This window comes from Protopterus annectens, chromosome 11.part0, assembly GCF_019279795.1.
Source record: "Protopterus annectens isolate FY-2018-M chromosome 11.part0, PAN1.0, whole genome shotgun sequence".
In the NCBI taxonomy this organism is placed as follows: Eukaryota; Metazoa; Chordata; order Ceratodontiformes; family Protopteridae; genus Protopterus; species Protopterus annectens.
This window is the reverse complement of record NC_056745.1, coordinates 658,592,927-658,615,794: the sequence shown is the minus strand read 5'-3', so window position 1 is coordinate 658,615,794 and position 22,868 is coordinate 658,592,927. Positions and strand designations below refer to the sequence as shown.

The window sequence follows — 22,868 nt, the reverse complement described above, 5'->3', positions numbered from 1 at the left end:
TGACTGTGCTGAAAATAAAGAATTACAGGATTTAATGCAATCTGCTGAACAGGTTGGTAAACATACTTTGCAATGTGGATTTGATTCATTAGAGGCCTCTTGCAGGGCCACTGTTACTGGGTCTGTGCTCAGAAGGCATGCTTGGCTTAAGGAGCAATCTTTGCCTGATCATGTCAAAGCTAAACTGTTGGATGCTCCCTTAAATCAGGACCGCCTGTTTGGCAACAAAGCTGAGGAAGTTCTTAAAAAGAATGAAGATAAAGCTAAATCTATGCAAACTGTTAAAGATTTATTGCAAGTTCAGCCTCCTAGATTTTAGTAGGCATTGGCCCTCTAAGAATTGGTCCTTTCCAGCCCCTTCCAGGTCTTCTCAAGCCAAACCCAGACACAGGAGAAACCCCAGATTTCAGTCCCAGGGGACACACAAGACTAAGCAGTGGGGGATTTCCACACCCAAATCTGGGAGTACTAAGACTCCCCCCTATGGAAAATTGTCTCAATGACTTGCTTTTAAAACTTCCAAGAACTTCCCAACTGAATGCTCCTTTAGGCGGAAAGATTGGTCTACAGGCCAAAAACTGGGAACTCATTACCCAAGACAAATGGGTTTTAAATATAGTGTCCCAAGGATACAGATTTCACTTCCACACATTACCAACACCAAGCGGGTGGCCAGATCTACCCCCAAATCAGTGGGCAGAGGCCCAAAAACAAGTACTTTCTCTCTTAAGCATATAGGGGCTATTCACTTGGTACCAGAAGAGGAAAAGAGACGAGGTTTCTATTCAAGACTTTTCCTGGTACCCAGAAAAGGCAATACATGGCGTCCTATCCTGGACCTTTCTACTCTGAACACCTTTCTGGTGATTCCAAAATTCAAAATGCTGACTCTTCACCAGCTGCTTCCAATGCTAGGCAAAGATGCATGGTTGGCAACACTAGACTTAAAAGAAGCATACCTGCACATCCCTATTATGGAGTCTTGCAGAAGATACCTACGCTTCAAAGTAGGGTACATGCACTATCAGTTCTCTGTACTGCCCTTTGGCTTATCTACTGCGCCCAGGGTATTCACAAAGTGCCTAGTTCCAGTCATTGCATTTTGGAGGCAAAGAAATATTCAAATATACCCATACCTGGACGATTGTCTAATTCACGCAGAAAGCCAGGACATACTTTTGAATCATCTGGCTTTTGTTCACAGGGTGCTAACTTGTCTGTGTGTTTTTAAGGGAAATTTTGCTTTGTGCAGAGAGCTGCATCTGGAAATAGTGTGTATATTTATTTTATATCACACACTGAGAGTTTCTTTGTTTAAGTAGTATGCATCCTCTGGTGGGATTTTCCTTTTTGTTTCAAAAGAGATTCAGTTCCTATCAAAATGCCTCACTTTAGTTTTCTTCTCCACTATCTGTTTTTAATGGAGACCCTTTAAATGTTTCTCTTCTTTTTGTTGTATAAAGAAAATGTGTTGGAAGAATTTTCACTTTTGCTTGTAGTTGTGTTCTGGCTTAGATTTCTGTACTTTCTTATTATCTTGAAAACTTTTTTTTTTTTTCAAAAACATTTTTATTTTGTTTTCATTATAAACATACGCAAATGTACATATAACAAGTACAGTAAAACAATAACAAAACTATTTACAGTATTTACATTCATCCATGATAAACAATCATTTTATCCATGAGAAGTTATCAGTATTTGTTCAAAAGGTTTTCCAGTTTTTGCCATGCTATTTTTTTGAGTAATGTTATGAATTCTATAACAAATGGTTTGCAGTTCTTTTTTACAAACAACTTTTGCGAAATTACTAAAATCTTTAAACATCAAATCTTGTTTAATTTTCCAGTTCAAAGTAACTTTTCTGGAAATTGCAAGAATTGACCAGAGTAACTGAATCTTAGATTTAGGTATTACATTAGGTATAGGAACATTGAATAGGATTAGTGAGTTAGAAGCATGACATTTATCAGACCATAAAGCATTTACAAAATATCTGAAGTCTTTCCAGTATTGAACAACATTTCTACATTCAGTGAACATGAACCCAGTTGGCCTCTAGTAATTAATCACATTTCCAACATTTACTTTCACTGTTTTTGAGTATAAGTTTTTTTATGTGGAGTATAGAAACTCCTATTCATAAATGTCCATGTATACAATCTCCAATATAATGAAGAAGAGGTACCATACATAGAATTCAATAACAATTTTTTGGATTCATCAGATCTCCATTAATCTTTACATAGTAATTCCAAAAATATGAGTCAGTCTTTAGAGTCTCTTCTCTTAGTATCTTATAGATAGGTGAGATACTTATTTTTTGATTATCTGTCTTTTCAAGACACTTAATAAAAAGCTGAATCAAACTAGGTATAGATTCAGTCTCTAGGTCGATTAATGTTCTCATTTTGTTTTCTATAAACTGCTGTAATGTGTGTTTGAATAACCAGCTGTCTTGGCTATTATCAAAACTACATAAAAGAGAGTTTAGTGGTTTAATACTATTTTCAATAAATTGATGCCAGAATATCAAGTTATTTTCCTTTAATTTTTGCATCGCATTGATGTTGAAAGAATCTAGGCAATCAGGGGAGTATGCAAAAAAAATCTGAAAATTTTTAATAACCAAAAAGCATAAGACTGTGCACTTAGCATACTTAAAAGTTTCAGTGTAATCTACATTGCTGTTGTAAGTTTCCACTCCTTTCTGTTTGCAGGAACAAAGACGGAATAGACCAGGTAGGGATTTGCCTTCTGCTGTGCCAAGAGATAAGGTGAGTCATAGTCTAAATATTATCATTGCATTTAATTTTTTAACAGAAACAGTTTTGCTGTCTAGCTTAGCTGTTTAATATTATACTGCAGCCCAATTTCTATCTCTTTGTATTTTTGAAAGCCTCTGTGGATTTGTTTACCACTTATTCTGGACGTTTATTACAAGGCTTAGTTGCCAACTTGAAAAAGTACTTTCTGATATCATCTGTGAAACTGGTTCCCACACTCAGTTGTTTGTCTCTTCCTTCACCTTTCTTTTTCATGTTTAATTTTTCACACCTCTCTATAATAGTTTTGTATAATGTACTTTTGTACATTTGTACTATGCTCCCCTTGTTTTTCATGTTCATTAATGAATAGAGCTCAAGCTCTGTCACTGTCTGTTCTTACTCCTTTTGACCCCATACTCCTCACTGTTTTGGTAGCATTACTCCTTTTAACCCCATACCCCTCACTGTTTTGGTAACATTACTCCGTCTGACCCAATACCCTCACTGTTTCAGTAACATTTGTGTGGACTTTGGTTAATAGTTTGATTTTTCTTTGTGCTTATATGGCCTCCAGAAGTACAAGTAATACTCAAGATCTGGCCTGATGAGTGACTAGTAAGCCAGTAACAGTACTTCTGAAGTCTGTTCTTATTATGTAGATACACCCTGTTCACATCAGCTTCAGCACCTGTCACACATCTGGTAGTCCAGCCCAGCCATGATAAGGATGTCCATATCTAAAACTGAAAGCTTCACATTAGCACACCCAATCTATAATTTATTCAACAGTTTGTTATGGGCCAAAATGCATTACCTTGGACTTTTTTGCACTGAACCTGTTGCCATATTTCTGACTACTTAGTTACCTTTTCAGTTCTTCTTAAACATAGCCTTGCATTCCCCACAGATGCAACTATTTTACTGTCATTTGTAAAATGTTTGATCATATTCTCAGTGTCATAGTTCATAGATGAATAATAGACAAGCTGGTCTTGTGGGCCATTTTAAGCCTAGCCAATTTCCTTTTTAAAGGTGAAATTTAAACCATGTATCTTCTATATGTCAGGTAAACACCTTAACCATTATGTCAAACTCCAACCCTAGATATAGCTGAAATGAACACACTTAAGAAAAGAGAAACCTGAACTAATCATCATGGCATTCCACAAGTCATTTTCCTTATTTGAGGCAGTATCCATCACCATCACCCTCTCAGTTCTACCTTTTCACCAGCCTGCATTCAAGTTTGTTTATGCCATACTCACAACCCCACAATTTTTTCTGTTTTTTTTTTCAGTAGTTTCTGGACCCCCCCACACACATACACACACACACACACACACACACACACTCCTGTAAATGTCAAGCTCTTATCCCTTATTGACCCATTCAGTCTTCCCAACATATGGTTTCCTGCGACACTGGGAGGAGAAGAAAAGAACTGGGGATCACGGTAGTCATTCAGAATTTGAGATTTTTTGTATGCTACTAATATTCTACACTCCTCAGTGACTAGAAAGCAGAGTGCAGTATCCGTTATTTTAGAGTCAGTATGGAAGTGCTTGCTTCTATGCACCCGTGAGTCCATGTTGCATGTATATGAAACTCCATGGAGTGTTGACATTCTTCAGACGCCATAATGCAAGTGCTGCAATTCTGGAACTTCCTTCGACAGATGTTTTGATGGCAGGATTCTGTCAATACCCCGCAAGCATAGGTAAGCATAGGGATCATCTCATTCCAATCCCTTTCTAGCTTGTTCCTCTAGTTCTTGGTCACTGAATGAACTAAGGTCATCTGTGAAATAGTTGAGGCCAAAAACAATAGCCATGGAGCAGACATACTCCATTCACTGTTTGTTGTGCGAGACAGGGCCAATGCCCTTGCTGAAATGCAGACATATTGGACTTTCTGGTGCTCCTGTGTTAAACTCTATTGTACCCCTGTCAGAAATCCTTGCTCATGTCTTGGAGCTTATTCTCCTAAAGAAAAGCTGCTGGCCATTCTCTTCATATTGTATGCATTACTTTCTCAGAAATTGGTATAAAGTTAAGCTAGTTTCTCGGATTTTTCATCCTACTGTTCATATGTGTATCATATTTGCCTTCCTTCAGAAGGTATCACTATTTACCCAGTGTTTTTTGTACTGTTGAAAATGTGCATCCTGACTGCCAGAAGGCAAGTAAATTCCTCATTTCCTCAGACAGACAAGACTCATCACACACTTGGTTCATTAAAAATATAGTATCTACTTACTGATTGATTAATACTTTTGTATCGTGTAGCATCTATAAAACTGTAAATTTTGGCAGATGCTCTATTTTTGTATTACAGAAAATGAAAATATATAAAGTACACGAGAATACAGAAAATGTATTCTGTTTATTTCCTAGAGTATTTTGGTTAAAGTCGTCTCTAAAACTGCTTCATCCATCCATTTTCTCAACCACTTTGGTCAGTACTGGATAATAGTAAGTTAAGCAGGGCAGACCAGACTTCCTTATCCCCAGTAATAGCTTTCAACTTATTTTATGGGATGTCCAGGCAAGCTGAGATAGAGATTCTCAGTCCATTATATCTCAGGGCTAGTAAATCTCCTGTAGGAGATACACAAAGTGCATCTTTGCTATGTACCCCTACCACCTCAGATAGCTCTGTCAGTCCATTATAGTAGCACTCCATTCTGAAATCATCGCTGATGGGTAAGCTTCTCAATCGATTGTAGAAGTGAGCACAGTTACAGAAGAACCTCATTTTCACCTGTTTTATATCAGCCATCTCATCCTTTCAGTTTCTACCTAAATATCAAGAGTATAGGTGAGTATAGTAACATAGCTGAAGTAGTAAACTGAGAGTTTCACGTGACTCTGCTCATGCTTGATCATGGCAATTCAGTACAATTCCTGCAGTACTACTTTTGTCGTACATGTATCTAGTCAATCTCCCAGTCTCCTTTCCTCTTACCTGTAGAGAATACCCATAGGCTCTTTCCTCAACTGCTGCTCATCTCTCATCTGCAAAAATATGCCCCTGATTTGGAGGTGCAAATTTTCATCAAATCTGCTTCACATTCAACGGTAAACTTTTCCACTGCACATGTGAGATAACAGTCAGTTGAAGCCAATAAGGCATCTTCAGCTGCAAACAAAGGTATAACCCTTACATCTCGATGCAACCTTCCAAATTTCAGCATGGTCTTAATATTCTGTCCATGAAAATTGCAAGCAGTAATGAAGACAAGGGACACCCTTGTTGCAGCTCTACTCCCACTTTGTAGAGTGCGACTGCAAGCTCTACTCTTACTTTAAATGCATGAAACAAATAGTCCACTGCAATTGCCTGTGGACTCCATATTCTATTTTAGTATTCACTCAAGACAATTTCACTGTAAGTGGTCATATGCCTTTTATGACCTGTGCTGTTGCTCCCGTCCCCTGTGGTAAAATGCAGGGGGAATGTACAACATTTCCCCTGCCTCAGTGGTAGCTCAGCCTTGTTCCCACCCTGTTCCACGTTTAGGCATACCCCCTGACAGCGACATCTCAGCTTCCACCAGGGATCACCACCAGAGACTCCCACAGGAACAACCCCCCTAGAGGTAGGCAGTGCCCATCCTTCTCTGCCACTGCATCAGTTGTTTGAGCTGCTAATCGAACCCAACTCAGCTGGGCCTGTAGTCAGGGCTTTATCCCACTGTACCACCGGAGTGGCTGCCCTGCCTCTTAATATGGCAGAAACCAGACTGGGAGCTTAGATCTGCATGTCAAAATCTGATACTCACCCTAAAAGCTTTAACCAAAATGGGAGACAGAGCAGCAAACATACTGTTTCCAACCAGCTGGAATAAACTTTCTCTTTCCATTAGACTAGAGAGTGTCATCCTACCTGCTGAGGGCAATCTCCCTGAAAGTCCACCTTGTTGAGTTTTAACCCATCTAAAGTGGTGCATCCCAGAGCTTTGACCAATTACTCTTACTAATATATACATTTTCCTGAGGTTGTTTTACTTCTGAAAAGGGGGGGGGGTGAACTCATTGAGAAGGACATTAGAAAACATTGCCCTAGATTAATAGAACTGCTCCCTTGCCAGAAATTCTAATAAATGTCGACGAATCATATTATTTAGGTGTGTTTTTTATGCAGACTGTGTCAAGACTAGGAAATAAATGTGCCCTTCCTGTAAATATGTTGTGCTACTCACATCTAGTAGGCCAATGTAATATTAGTTATGCTAAATGCTTGCTTTTGTTATCCACTGCTGAATTAATTTGCATATTAAGTTTTTCTTTCTCTTTGTAGATTGCTTTTGTGATTCAGAATCAGTTATTTTATGATGATAATAATGATTTTTGTAAATTAACTTTTGCATGCGTGAAAGTTTGTTTCTTGAATTTCCTAATTCATATTTGTATTGCTTTAAAGTTAAGGTCTTGTTATATCTTTGTTCATTTGGTCTGGGCACTTGCTTTGTGAAAACTAGTAGTTAATGTAAGTTTGGTTACCACATATATGAGACTGGTGTGTGTAGTGCTTTGATTAGAGAAACTGTACAGTCTGAAGTTGTTTTATTACTGTAAACAGTATTCCGTTGAAGCTTTGAAGCTTAAGATATAAGACATAGTTCCATTGTGCACCTTTAAGTCTAATCATGTGATTAAATTTTAGATAATATGTGGATGTTTTAATTTGCCAGGGAAGGGTCACTGGAAAGTTGTCACTCTTGTGCAGCCCTTGTCTTTTATCTTGAGTGGTTTGTTAGTAACCATCCATTCTTAGAAGGACTGGTTTTCTGTTGAAAACTTGTAGACTAGGTGCTGGTCCATGAAGATAGCTTTTTGGTCTGAGAAGGTTTGTATTAAAGTTACTAAGCATTAGTACATTTTCATGTTGTCTGATGTGTGTCTAGAGCTGAAGTATAAATTGCTTGAAGTTCAAAAGATGTCTGTTGAAGTGGAATATACACAACAATGTGATTTTTGTGTGACCACTGATTTTAAGAGCAAAAGTTAAGACAAAGCATCTGTGAGAAAGGGTAAAAGTGTAGGAAGTGCATTCACAAAAATTTAACGTAGTACACTGTAGCATACCCTTGGACTAGGCATGTTGTTACAGAGGTGCAAAGCCCTGTAACAAAAGAAAAGGGAAGAGTGCGTGTAGTTGTGGCCAGTTAGTCAGGATTGTTTTCTAACATCATTCTTGGATCTACCCAGTTTTATTTTTGGTTCTTATGTTAGTAACAAATTTCAAACCATGTTATAATTGAGAAGAAGCACAATAGTAGATGAATGGCAGCAGCATCAAGGTCTGGACTACTCTTATTGTATCCTGCTTCAGAAATTGAATGCAATATAATTTCATCAGTACCGGTGAGGTACTAAATAAGATGTCCCAATGTGTGCTTTTTATGAGTACATAGGGGGAATGCATGAAGGAAATGTTATATATCAGAATTCTGGTGAAGACTAGAGTATTCATATTGTTTTGAAATGTGTGTAGTATTGTTAAGACAGACATCGGGAGAAAAGTCTTCAGTAGCAAGGCTGAAGATTGTATCAGTTGTCATAAAAGTAGTGAGAGGGAGCAAGGTAAGAGGAAGTATAAGCTCTTTTTTTTTAACGTACGGAGTTGGTTAGGTAAGAATTTGTAACCAGTCATCCTGATCAGAGAGTTTAAAGAACCTGAGTAAGACTCATTGGATGCGTTCCCTGATATGTTTTTGGTGGTGAATGCTTATATAAAGGAAGGCACTGTTGCTGTTGTTGTAAGTTAGTGGCTAATTAGCAGTTTAATAATATTGATAAATAAGTTACCAATAAGAGCAACATGCTGATTAATTAGCTCCTGTAAATTTTCCACATATGTTGTATGGTGTAACTGTTTACTTACTCAACTGACGGACTGAAATTAGAGTATTTGACCCAGCTGGGATGGTTTTGCAGAGGGAGTCGTGAACATCAGTGGATCATGACACTGTCCCAGGATTCCTTCTAAGTAACCTTAAACACAACCTGTCAATCTTGTAAAAATGTGTAGAAACAGGCAACCTGATGTCCAGATAGTCAATACTAACCACAGGAAACAAAGTCCAAGTTTCTTCTTACAAATAAAACAGCTAAACTGGTCTGTTCAAATACTCAGTTAACAGGAAGTGACAAATAATTGCACATCCTGCACTAATTTGTCTTAATTAAAAATAATAAATAAAATCATGAATAGTCATAAAAAACTCCATTGAATTATCTATAAATATTGTGTGATAAAAAACATCATAAAAATATTCTTACTAGTACATTTACATTAATAACATTGTAAATATTATGCATTAAACCCACAAAGTAATGTGCATATAGGCATTACCTAAAGTAGCTCTTTAGTTTAAGAACACATGAAATGTTACAGTTCTCATTGAGGCCATCTAGCCTAAATGCATCTAAATTCAACTGCCATAAAAGTTCGACACACACAACCTGTCAATCTTATTAGTAGAGTCTTATTCAGCCACAGTCTCCAGACAGGTTTTTTCCCTAGGGAATGAAGGACTACAATGGTCATCCCTCTACAGAAAGGGAGATCATCAGTACACCCGGGGAACTACAGACCCATAAGTTAGTCTTATATGCAAGGCCATAGAAAGAATTATCATGGACCTGATTAACAAAGACATGAGAGATCTTCAAACAGTGGACACATATCTCGTTTCAGTTTTGTCAGGCGCAGGTCGTGCAAATTAAACTTGCTGGACTTCTTTGAGAAAGTCACTAGAGCCACGGATGAGGGAAAATTGGTGCATACTCCCTGCCTCGACTTGGCAAAAGCATTTGGCAATACCTTACTCTGGTATTATAGACAAACTCGCAAATTTAGGCATAAATCCCTGTGTCACATAATGGATAGCCAAATGGCTCAATGATAGGATGTTTGAAGTTAGGGTGAGGGAATCTACCGCCACCAACAGGCCTGTTTCTAGTAGTGTCCCACAGGGCTTGGAACTGGGACCTCTACTGTTTGGAATATACAATAATATAATGTACTTCCCTGAAGTCAAGGCAAATGTAGAGGGTTTTTGGCTGACCAAATTTGCTGATGACTGGAAGCTGGGTGCAATCATTGAATCCTCAAAAGATGTATATATTCCATAGGGTCTGACTCAGACAAATAAGTGGTGCTAGAGACATGGCCTAAAACTCAATGCACAAAAATGTGTAATTATACCCTTTCAGAAGACGAACTCCCCTGCAAACTGTAACTTTGATAACACTCCCCTAAGAGCAGACCCAGTAGTTAGGGACTTGGGAACCCAGGTTAACAGTAAATTGTGTCCATGATAACGGCACAACGTATAAGTAAGAACATGGCATCCAGATCTAAGGAGTTCTTATTCCCTCTATTCTTGGCCCCAACTACACTGGTGATAGAGCACAGTGCAGCCTTCTGCATGTACCTGATAAGGTATTTCTAACAGCTGGAGTGGCCACAGACGTTCCTCACTAAAAGAATACAGGGTGTAAATAATATGTCGTATGTGGACTGCCTCAAAGCCATATCCCTATCCCTGTACTTGGTCTCCTACAGACTACTGAGGAGTGATCTATGCTTAACATATAAGGCATTCTCCAATCCAACCCCGCTGGATATGCTACACATTCGCAAAGCACACAGCACTAGAATTACCCAATCTAAGGATCTAAACCTTGTTTGCGGCATAAACAAAATATGTTGGAGGAACACTTATGTCTGTCAGAGATTACCCTTCTCTGAAACACTCATGCAAATCAGAGTTGTTCCCTAAGCCTACTCAAATACAGTTTGGACCAATGGATGAGAAATAAATTCACCCTTAACGTTTGCATTTTGTAGATACACTAAGGCACAAGCATATACCAAAACTGTAGTCTGGCATTGGTAAATGGTACAATTGAGGCATGAATGGCGAGGCTTAAAAAGGCTCTAGGGTCTTTAGCCTACTAACCTCATTTGATTCTGTGATCTTGTTTAGGGTTCCAGGCAATGTTTTCAGTTTACAGTGGTTTGATCACTGTCCATTGAGTTGATGAGTGCCACATCTGCCATAGCCAAGTCAGTGTAGTTCTATCCAAACCTGAAACAACACTGTATATATTGTCCAATGATCAAACAAATCATGGTGAATTCTTTGCAAGGTCAACATTTACTTAATTCATTAAAAACTTCTACCAGAATTGTATACCATCACAGAAAGTGATGTAAATAAGCTTTAATTGAACTAAATTGTTATCACAACAGTGTCCAGACTTCTTTATAAACAAAATAGTCCACCAAAATTGGTCAAAAGCAGCTGAAACCTCAGAGTTACTTTGTTTTAAATTGTGCAGTAAGATCAGCTGTGACATCACAGTGAAAGCCTTAAACTCGTCAGCATTTGTCAGTCACACAATTGCAATGCTGACAGTTCTTCAGAAAGACATTTTGTACAATATGTAGCTTCCAAACACAACTTATAATTTAAAAGAGTATATTTCTCAAAAATAACAGCATGCAAAATCAGAATAAAATAGCACATGTATATTGCTTTCCCTTCCAGTAGCATGTACAAAGCTATTAATTATGCACTATAAGGACATTCCTGGTAGCACATTGTAAGGTAAATAAGGAAGTCAGCAAGCCTTTTAGAATTTAGCCATATTCATGTGTGACCTCTGAAAATAAAGATGCCACTGTTTTCTCCAACAAAATATAGCAGATTTCTGAGCTGCACTTTTGCCTGATAAAACCTGCAATGGGTACACTAAAAATATTTGATTTAATCTGCAGTATTTATTTATTATTTTATTTTTATTTTTGTTTTACATTTGTTAACCGGGGGTGTCTGAACCAGAGGCCCGGGGGGAAAAGCTCCACAGAGAAAGACAAATTACAAATACATTTAGGTGTTTAAACAGCATTGCAATACATAGAAAGTTTAGGAATAACATATTTTACATTGGTATTAAGACAGTGCAAATGCAGGGAAACAAAGAACATTCATTAGTAGTAATACTAGATAATAAAATTCCATGGTATACTTTTGTGGATTGAAACACAGTACACTACTTAGCGTAGTACATTAGATTATTTTTACAATACTGATTAAGACCGTTTCAGCAGAGGTAGGTAAACCTCTATTAGTAATATGTGTTATTGCCATTTGTAACTGGAATAGTGATAGTACTAACTTATGTCTTGGTTTAGATTGTAGCAGTAATTTAACTTGAACAGGTTTAGTTGAGAAGGAGGAATTTAGTAAGGTAAGATGGGCATAAGTAAATGTGTATTGTTTGATTGCTCTAGCCTGGTGAGCAGTCATGACACTGCCACCTTTCTGTCAGATGTTGGCTGATGACTTTTTAAAAGGAGGCTTTAGAGGATGTGTTTTGTATGCTAATAGGGAGGGTGTTCCATTTTTTTTGCCACTGTATTACTGTATAGTGAGTCACCAAAACTGTTATTGCTGTTGTAGACTTGTAATAATAATTTGCTTGATGGTCGAAGAGGCCCTGTGGCTGAGTGCTGTTGTACTAGGTTATTGAGGGCAGAACACTTGTTGGGGAAGTAATATAAAGAGTGGCAAAGGCAGAGCTGATTATAAGTTAGTAGGTTAGTCATTTCAAGCCAGTGGAGCTGGCGTAGAGCATTACAATGGTGGGATCTGAGTGGGCAGTTGGTAGCAAAGTGGGCAATTCTGTTGTAACATGCTTCCATTTTGCTTAGGTCAGTTTTATTGAGATTAGTTATAATGGGGGATGTATAGAGTAAGGTGGACAGAAGTTGGGAGCATGCCGTGGCAGCCCTTGTATTGTTGGTTTCCTCCAAAAAGGCCTTGACCTATAAGCAGGCAGAGTTATAGTGGTATAATTTATTTAACAGGATTTGATGGGATACTGTGTCAAATGCTTTGGACATATGCAAAAAGATAGTTGACACGTGAAGGCCTTTATTTTTGAGTTGGTTTATTGTGTCTGTGAAGTTGAGTAGGGCTTGTAGTGGTGCTGTGGGCTGGTCTGAAACCGTGTTGAGTAGGGGATAGAATATTGTTATCTATTAGGTGTTTTAGTACTTGGGTATGAATGCACTTTTCTAAGATTTTGGCCAGGGGGGAGAGTATTGTAGTGGGTCTGTAGTTGTTAAGTTCAGTGGAGGTCCATCCTTTGTGTATGGGAATAGCATGAGATATTTTCTAGAGTTTGGGCACGTAGTTTTCAGCAATGGATCTGCTTATAAGTGTTGAGATTGGGATTGCAATAGCATCTGCTGTAAGTTTTAAGAAGTAGCTAGGGAGTTGGTCAGCTGTGGTTGATGAGGTGTTTAGTTTAGTGAGCATACTTTTAATGGAGCGGATGGGTACTGTTTTGAGGGCAAAGCATGAATTAGTATTATCTATGGTGGGAGGGATGGTGAGGTTGGGATTGTTCTGTGGTACTAGGGATAGAATTGAGTTCACAAAGTGGGAGTTGAATTGTGTTTCAATAGGAAGTTTAATGTTGGGGTGGTCGGTTTGGGGGTAGCTGTTTGGGTGTGTTTTAGTAACTGGTTTACACTTTTCCAGAATTTCTGGGGATTGTGTTGGTATTTAGTTTATAAGGTAGTATAGTAGTTTTTTTGTCCTGCCTAATGCACTTTTTTGCACGGTTGTGCAATTCTCGATAGTTAGTTAGGCTTTGTATGTCCTTGGTTCTTTGATAGAAGAGCCAAGCAGTGTCTCTGGACTTGAGGATTTGTATGTTTTGTCAGTGGCATGAAAGTATGTGAAAACTTAAAACTTCTATGTTCATAATTCTCAGTGCTCCAGTAGCCTGTGGGTTGTATCCTTCCAGGGATACAGCAACTGGACAACTTCCAAAAGCTTTCCTCAGCTCCCACGCTGTCACTCTGCCTGCTTATAGACTATCCCTTTTGGAGGGAGCTATATAAAGAGCCAGAGTGACTAAAAATCTTCAGGACATTCTTGTCCCTAAACAAAAATGGAGAACCCATCCTGAACAAACCAAGATATAAATAACAAACTCTAACATTGTATCCCACAAGAACTATATATGTGATGCCCGGGTGGATGTGGCTACTGCAGCAGTGAAGGATTCAATCATCTACTGTTATGGATACGTTCAGTTTACACAACTGTACAACGTTCATTATTCTCACTGCTGCAGTAGCCTATGAAGAGACTAGCTTATATAACTTCTGAGGAAGAAGGATAAGGGTCCAGGATCCCCTGGGAAACAGTCTTACCAAAGTCTGCTCTGCACCTGGAAAAAGGAATCCAGTTTATTGAGCTTTTTAAATGTGTGGGTAGATGACCAAATTGCTGCCTCTAGCGTGCTTGCAGAGTTCACCCCTTTCAAGTATGCTTTCATAGAAGCTAGGGCTTTAGTAGAGAATGTCAAGAATGAATTTTCAGTGGTGAGAGTAACAGGATACAATAATAGAAGACAATCACCTTGACATTCCTTAGTCCCAGAACAGGAAATAAGTAGGGGTTAACTTTCCTACAGGACTTAGTTCTGTCAGGATAGTATCTGAGTTGCCTATGCACACCTAGAATGTGTAGAATATTTTCTTCCTTTTTTTTCTGGATAGAAAGCAGAGAGACTGATGACCTGATTCAACATGAGTTTTGAAACAACCTTGGGCATGAAAGAGGGGGTTATATGCAGAGTGATCCTGTCTTTATGAAAAAAACAGATGGGGTTCTCCCACCATAACAGCTTGCAATTGTGATATTCTTCTTGCAGATGTCAGAGCAAGCAGAAGTGCAGTTTTCCATGGAATGAACCTTAAGTCACCTGACTGTCAGGTTCAGAGAGTGACTTGTCAATTTTTCTAGAAAAAAGTTGAGATTCCAAGTAGGAGGGACCTGTCTCTGAAGAGGTTTCATGTTTAAAACTCCTTTTGGAAATTGTTTCCCAATAAACATGAAGAAAAAGGGGGATTCATGGGAATCCATGTTGAAATGGCCACAAGATGTACTTTTACAGAGGAATAAAAGTAGTCAGAAGATAGTAACTCAAGAATTTAAGCACCAGAAGTACAAATTCCCAAACGAGTCCCTGGTCATTGGCAAGGCGTCAACTAGAAAATATTTTCCATTCGCCAATGTATGATTTTCTAGTAGCAGGCTTTCTTGTCTCATTTAGTATCAGCTGCATATGAAAGGGGAACCAAAACAGTATCAAAATTAATTATCCAGGTTGTCACTTGAAATTGTTTGCTCTCAAGGTATATCAAGCTCTTCTTATTCTTGTGAGTGGATCCAGTTTTCAGGATGCTTGTGGTAATGCCCCTGGCCAATTCCATAAAAAGAGACAACTGATTTTGCCTGGGCCAGAATGGAGCCGCCACAAATGACTTTGAGTTTTACTGAATCTTCAGAATTACCCTGAAGAACATTGGAAAGAGTGGAAATGCATATAGGAACATCCCCGGCCAGAAGAATGATTTCCAGGCATGTGTTTCTATAGCCATGAAAAGACATGAAAATTTGTGACCTTTCTCTAGGAAATACATAAAAAGAGTAAATGGAGTTTGTCACTGAAGCTGTAACTTCCTTTTGCTAGGAATTATAGTAAGACAACTGAAAGAGAATGTAGTTAGTTATTTTCAGTGGCAGCTGGTGACTTCAAATTAAAGGGGGTTTGCAGGAGCCAGCTGGAGACAGCTGAATGGGTGGGGACAACAGGAAGAGGTTTGGCCAACTAGAAAGGGGTGGAGCTATGCTCAAAACCACACAAACTGGGACTTTAAGTATGCTGCCCTGTCATTATGAGAGTCCAATCAAGACAAAATGGAGGGGCAAGGAAAAAAATATTTCAATGCATTGCCTACATGACAACTTACTTAATATCTAGATGGAAACTAAAAGGTTGTGAGGCATGAAAAAAATAAATTACTTTTTAAATACATTACTAGAATAAATGCCAGTCAAAATCAAGTATAAAAAACAAGCAGCACTCAACTCAAACCAGTTCTGCTTGCACTGCAGTTCTAATTATAATTTGTATTCAGCTTTATGAAAGTACCAAGTAACATGGTGAAACTAGCAATCTCTTTGATACCCCACTTGTAAAAATGTTTCTTATCCAAAAAAGACCTGATGCCTGACGACAACTATTTACTTGTTTCACGGGGAAAACATGATCAAAGTAAAAAATAAACGGCAAACAAGAAACAAGCTCAAGATAAATTGCTTAAAGGATTACTGCACATGTTATGGACCATACATGATAGACTGGCATTCTGTTTAATTTACAGGTAAAGCCTGCAAAGACGACTGCAAGTCTCCAACAAATGTAATGAGCTTTTGAAAATACTGTAATCCTGTCCTTTATTAGAAATGTCATATGCATTTCAATACCTAAAGCTTATACAGTATCTAGTTATGTAAATATTCTCTGCATGGCAACAACAAAAAGACTTTCAGTGTTGGTAATTCTTTAACAGTATGCTTATTAAAGCTTACTTGCAGCTTACAATCTCAGACAAGCTTACCTAATGGTCATTAAACCATTGCTACTTAAACACAAAGCAACAGGCACTACAACAACATGCATTTTCTGAATAATAAGAAGCATAAATCAACAGTGAAAAATATGACAGAAAACCAGAACATTCTGCAAAATCAATGACAGATGAAAAGCCACTGTAATACTTGTCTACCTTGGATAGGGGGATACACTGCACACTTGCACTGCATAACTGCTCCTTGCCTTGCTTGGACACATCCAGAGTCACTACGTGGGGGAGTGGGGTACAACAATTATGTCACAATTTGAAATGTCTCTGACTGACAGTGATGGCCCTGACACATTTGTCATACCTCTCAACCTCAGAGCAAGGAAGCTGGACAAAGCCATAAATAGAAGTGGGACAAAGGCCCAAAAATTAAGGACAATTTTTAAAATTTTTAAAAACTTAGAAAGATAATAGAATAGTAGGTCTTGAATTAGTATGAATTTTCTGAAGGGTATGAAATCTGAAACTCAAATGTCTGTCATTATTTTCTAACTTCAATCTTTACTGATTTGCCACAAATTTTCCAGAAAACCACAATTTTATGAAAAACAGACCAAAAATGTGATGCAAAAATATAATATAGCCATACAATACAGTTGGGAACCTGTCAAAGAAGGAACACTTTAATATTAGTACTGTTAAATTGACCAGCTAACAAAATAAGAGAATCTACATGCATTTCTGAAATAAAAGTAATCTATAACTCTGATCATACAATTATTTATTAATTGTAAACCCTCCACGTTTTCTTTCAAAATTGCCATTTTGTGGACGGATTATTAGGGGGAGAGCAACATTTTGAGCCAAAATCGGGGACAGTTGAGAGGTTTGGATATACCTAATTCTATAAAGCGATTTATTTGCGTGTACCTCATAACGCAGGAAATCTGGACAAAGCCCAATATATTGGGGGAACATACAAATAGTACTAAAAATTGCTGTTGTATAAACTTAGTTGATAGAATAACAGGTCTTGCTTTAGCATGCATTTTTCTGAAGGGTATGAAGTCTGAAACTCAATGTCTGTCATTATTTAGTGACTCCATTCCTAAATGATTTGCCAGAAAACCACAAATTTTATTAGGAACAAACCAAAAATGTTGTTGTTGTGTCTTTCGGCTTTTCCCGGTTAGGGGTCGCCACAACGGAACTCTGGTCCACTAATGATTAGCAGTAGATTTTTACGTGCTGAGTTGCCACCCTGATGCACAACCTTCAACGAAGGTACACCCATTCACGCATGTCTCCACACAGAAGATGCTCTAACTGAGAATCGAACAGGACAGCGTCTTAGTGACAACGCTGCCGCAGCACCACCACCGCACAAAAATCTATTCATTCTAAGAAAATCTAGACAGTTGAGAGGTATAGTTCAGCCAGGGCTGTCTTTGTGTTTGCTGCCCTTCCCCCCCTCACAAAATTATAGTCAAATGGGTCTTTCCCCCTGTAATCATTCCAATCTCTCATTACTTGGCTGTTTCGCCCCATTTACCATAAACACTGTAATGTGCATACTGCTTTACTTCTGCAATGATTTGGATTTCATTTAAAAGTTTTATTTTACATTTTACAGCAAAAACACTTATAGACATGTGCTAAACAAAGCAATGCAGTCTCACAATGAAAATAAACTTAGCATTAAAACTTCTGTGCCCCTGAAACTCACATTCATTGAAACAGCATTCAAACCCACATTCAAAGAAAATTCATCTGGTCAGTGGCAGGTAAAGATTAATTTTGGGCTGTTTTCATATCATAGGCCCCTTGCACATGAACCACACATGTGTTCTTTGATACACCTTCCTGAGTATATTAAATTATATTCCTTGTATAATACAGTACAGTTGTTAGAGGGCATTTCAAATTTATTGTTTTGAACATTTTTCCCGTAAACAATAAAACAAAATGCATGCACCAATAAAGACAAAACTGCCCAATTCAGAACATTTCCATTATAAAAGTCTACTCAAACTTCTACAATCCACCAGTATCAGTAAATATGCACATCTCTGCAGAAGTAAAGTCATCTAAATAATTCCACATTAAAGAGATCTGTAACTAATGAAGAGGTTGCTGCTAACAAACAGCTTTATATTTAATTGTTTCATCTACAAATAAAGTGCCTGTTGCCCTTGAGGAATAAATTGCCTATGTTACATTAAAAAAATAAGCTAGTAATATTGCAATAGGGAATGGATAGCAAACTGATAACAGGTTCATAGTTACTAGGCATTTTTACCAAAGAGGGCATTCTCAGGACTGCAGCATCCACCCCCTTTAAAAGTACAACACAGTACAGTATCAGCAATGCATCTACATACCATGGGAGTAGAACTCCCAGCCTTCTGCATCAAAAGCAAGCAGTCAAGCTGTTAAGCCATTAACATTGCAAGCAGACTCAGCATAAGCAGCAATAAAATTATCTTCCCCTGAAACTGTCAGGTCCTTGTAAAATCCACTTGACACTCAACTGTATCTCTCAATTTTGCAACACAAGAAATCTGGAAAAAGCCAAAATTTATTTAGGAGGGGGGACAAAAGCCCAAAAAGCAGGGACACATTTTAAACATTGCTTGTATAATCTTGGAAAGTTGCTAGAATAAAATGTTGTGTTACCACCATGCATTTCACTGCCAAGACTTGAACCCAGGACCCTATGCACTACAGTCAGAGCAGCATACCACTATGCCAAATCAGCTCTTTCTTGAAAGACTGGAAGACTGAAATTTAGATTGCTATCATTCAGTGAATTTAGTTCTCACCATAGCTCTCAATCTCTTAGCACAAAACACCTGGACAAAGCCAATAATGGGGGAGTACAACCACCAAACATATTCAGTGAATTTAGTTAGCACCATAACTCTCAACCTCTTAGCACAAAAAAACTGAACAAAGCCAATAATGGGGGGAAAAGCCCCAAACATATCAACAGATTTCAAATATTGATCTTATAAACTTAGAAAATTGCTAGGATAAAAGGTTTTATGTTACCATGTACTTTCTGAAGAATATGAAGTCTGAAATTCAAATGCCTGTCATTATTTAGTGAATTCAAAATCCAGAAAAAACACAGATTTTATGAGGAACAGAACAAAAATATGAGGCAAAAATCTGAATAGTTTTCACAAGTGGTGGTGGGTAGGGAATTCAGGCTCCTGCTACCTGCACCCAAGGTACAGGGTCTGAGCCTGAGTTACTCTCTCTAGCCACTAGGTATACTTCCTGAGGTTTCTCTCTAGTCATTTTATACAAAAACACACACACACACACACACACACATACACACACACACAAGTTCGGAATTGCAGCAGCTTCATCCTACAAAGTCCCTTTTTCTTGCAGCAGCTTTTCCACAAAAGCTTCAAGTCACTTTTTCCCATGAGAGCAGCTATCCATACGTGCCTGCAGACATTACAGTCCAATCCCCTTCCAGTCTATGCAGTTGTAAACGCATAGACTTCTGGGCATCTGTACTCTGATGCCTTCTCTTCATAATTTGGAATGGTTAAACAGCAGTCCGGATTCCCACATGCATGCGCAGAGTTCGGGACTCGCAGCTAATTATTTTATTTATTTTTCTTTTATTTTACAGCTGGGGAAGGCTGTAGTCCTGCTGTCCAGCAGCATTAGCCCGCCCCCTTCGTTATTTTGTATCATTACAAGATGTGTGACTTTTCCTATGACAGGAAGCTAACAATTAGAAATTCTTCTGCAAAGGAGATAATTATCCAAGCACAGGTAAACAAATTCATTAGTATATAAATGTAAAGATGTGCTCAGTTTGGACTGTATAAAAATATATAAACCTAAGAGCTGATTAACAGAAAAAGGAAGAATAAAAGAAGACAAAACTACACTAGTGTTTGTAATGTAAATGCTTGTGAGTTCACTGCACTTGTGTCTGTCTGAAATTCAAATAGTTTAGCATAGGATTAATTAATTACTTCAGATAAGATGCAAGTCTGTTTTTCCTACAAAGGACCAAAAGAACCAGACTTGCATTTCACAAACAAGGTTACATTGCCCCATGATCATAAATTAAAGTGAGGCATTCAGAACAATCAGTGTTTTAACAATACATGATGAGGCTACTGCTTCTAGCTTCTGCAAGCCTATGAAACGTTGTCCAGGTACAAACGCTAGCATTGAAATGCAGATGTCAAACATAAGGCAGTAGTTTAAATGTCTAAAAAATGCAAACTCTGTGTTTAGATGCAGCCACATTAATAACCAGGGCGCAGCTGCCATAGTGGTGCTGTGGTACAATAGGAGGAAGCAGAAGAGAGGATTTCAGTTTGTCTACTAATGATTCACAGACTGTATTGTCAAAGCACTGACATCAAGTGGTGATCCAGATTCTTTGGGAGAGTGAAGTCCTACCAATGTAGCTGTCCGATATCTTGCTGTATGAAAGGCATAATCAGGAAGATGCATCAGTTTAAGGAGTGAAATTTAAGTAGAAGTTGGAACAGATTTAGGCAGAAAGTGTCAGTTTGTTCTAAGCACTACATAATCTTTTCAGGAAACTACATGGTGTCTGCATAGACATGCAACTTACAGCTCATGCATCATACTGACCAGGAAGAAAGACTCTTCTTAGACGCTGCTTTAAAAAAGCATTTTCCTACAATTTGAGAAGTTGAAAAAGCTTCCCTTTAGTATCTGTGTTTGTTTTTTCTGTATTGTTACTCCACGAGCTATTCATATTCATATTCATTGCATTTTGTCTCCTGTCACCATAAAAGATATGAGAATGGTGTATCAGTTTAGTTACTGATGTTTTAACATGGAAATCTAAACCAACTTCATGCAAATTTCAGTTTATTTATTTAAGTTTATTAATTGGGAAAATCTGACTGAACACAGCCTATTTCTGGCAGCGGAATTTATTCTAACGACTACATTATTTTTTTAAAGGCTGCATGAGTACTGTCTTTAAATATGTTGCTTGTGTTATGTGTGTGTGTGTGTGTGTGTGTGTGTGTGTGTGTATATATATATATATATATATATATAATATATATATGTGTGTGTGTGTGTGTGTGTATGTATATATATGGAGCTATTTTCAAATATCAAAATACCACAATCCCGAACTTTATTTTCATGAGACGAAAATAACAGAAGTTAAAATCCCAAACCATAGACATTTTCTCAGGCAAGTAAACACTTGCCCAAAAACACACACCAAACCATCTGAAACCCACATAGGATCCCCCCAACTATATATACCAACAGTAAGATCGTACTACAGTGGGGGAAAGGGCATATTTCCCTACAATGGACGAGTGTTTATTTGCCCTGGGAAGAAGTCTTGGTTCAGGATTTTAACTTTCATTATTTTTGTCTCGTGAAAATACTGTTCAGGATTCTGGTCTTTCGATATTTGAAAGTGAATGCATATATATATATATATATATATATATATACATGTGTGTGTGTGTGTGTGTGTATATATATATATATATATATATATATATGTATATATATATATATATATATATATATATATATATATATATATATATATATATATATGTGTGTGTGTGTGTGTGTGTGTATATATATATATATATATATATATATATATATATATATGTATATATGTATATATATATATATGTATGTATGTATGTGTATATATATATGTGTGTGTGTGTATATATATATATATATATATATATATATATATATATATATATATATATATATATATATATATATATATATATATATAGGTCTACTACTTTACAACGAATTGTCACTTAACCGAAAATGAAAAGTAGAACCCCACTTCAGCGAAAGTGCACTATAATGAAAGTGCACTTTCGCTGAAGTCTAGGCGCCCGATCTCCTCACAAATAAAAAAAAAAAAATAACAAAAACATGCTTTTACAGGAGGGTAAGCCCCCCTGCACCCAAATATACCAACTCCAAGATCGCACTACAGCGAGGAAAAGGTAATATTCCCATTCCCCGCTGTATTGAGATCTCCGTAGTCAGTTTTTGAAGTTTCAGTACTTCGAACAAGTGGGTTCGTACAAGTGAAGTTCGAAGTACTGATACTTTGACCAAAAACAGTAGACCCACATATATATATATATATATATATATATATATATATATATATATATATAGATAGATATAAAATGTTTGTGTGTGTGTGTGTATATATATATATATATATATCTATGGTTTCCTATGAAACCATCGAATTTACACTACATCGAAAATGAGAAGATCGGGACTTCTATATTGAAATTGCAAACCATCGAAAACGGAAATCGTCGACTTCCAAAGCGTCGAAAATGAAATGTCACAGCACTTGTGTATGTTTAACGGTCCCTTCTAAAGACCGAACCGCCGATTCCCCGACGAGAAATCACTGACGCCAGATAACCGACAGGTAATATACCGACAGGGTGATTCGCCGACAGCGGAAAGACTGACAAGGGTAATGTGTGATCGCGACCCGGTAAGTGTGTGACAGTGACGGAGGTAGGAGTGGTCAGGTAAGTGAGTTAGGGTTAGGGTGCAGGTAGGTGAAGTGCGTTAGTGTCAGAGCTTGGGCTAGGGGTG

The 22,868-nt window shown here is 37.7% G+C and overlaps 1 protein-coding gene across 1 annotated transcript in view; it reads left to right on the top strand.

Moving 5' to 3' along the window:
• Nucleotides 1-22,868, top strand: part of DNM1L (dynamin 1 like) — a 1,168,830-nt gene that overhangs the window by 805,722 nt on the left and 340,240 nt on the right. The window contains exon 10 of the mRNA XM_044088102.1: nucleotides 2,721-2,777. Coding sequence (XP_043944037.1) covers nucleotides 2,721-2,777 — 57 coding nt within the window. The remainder of the gene's footprint in view (nucleotides 1-2,720; nucleotides 2,778-22,868) is intronic.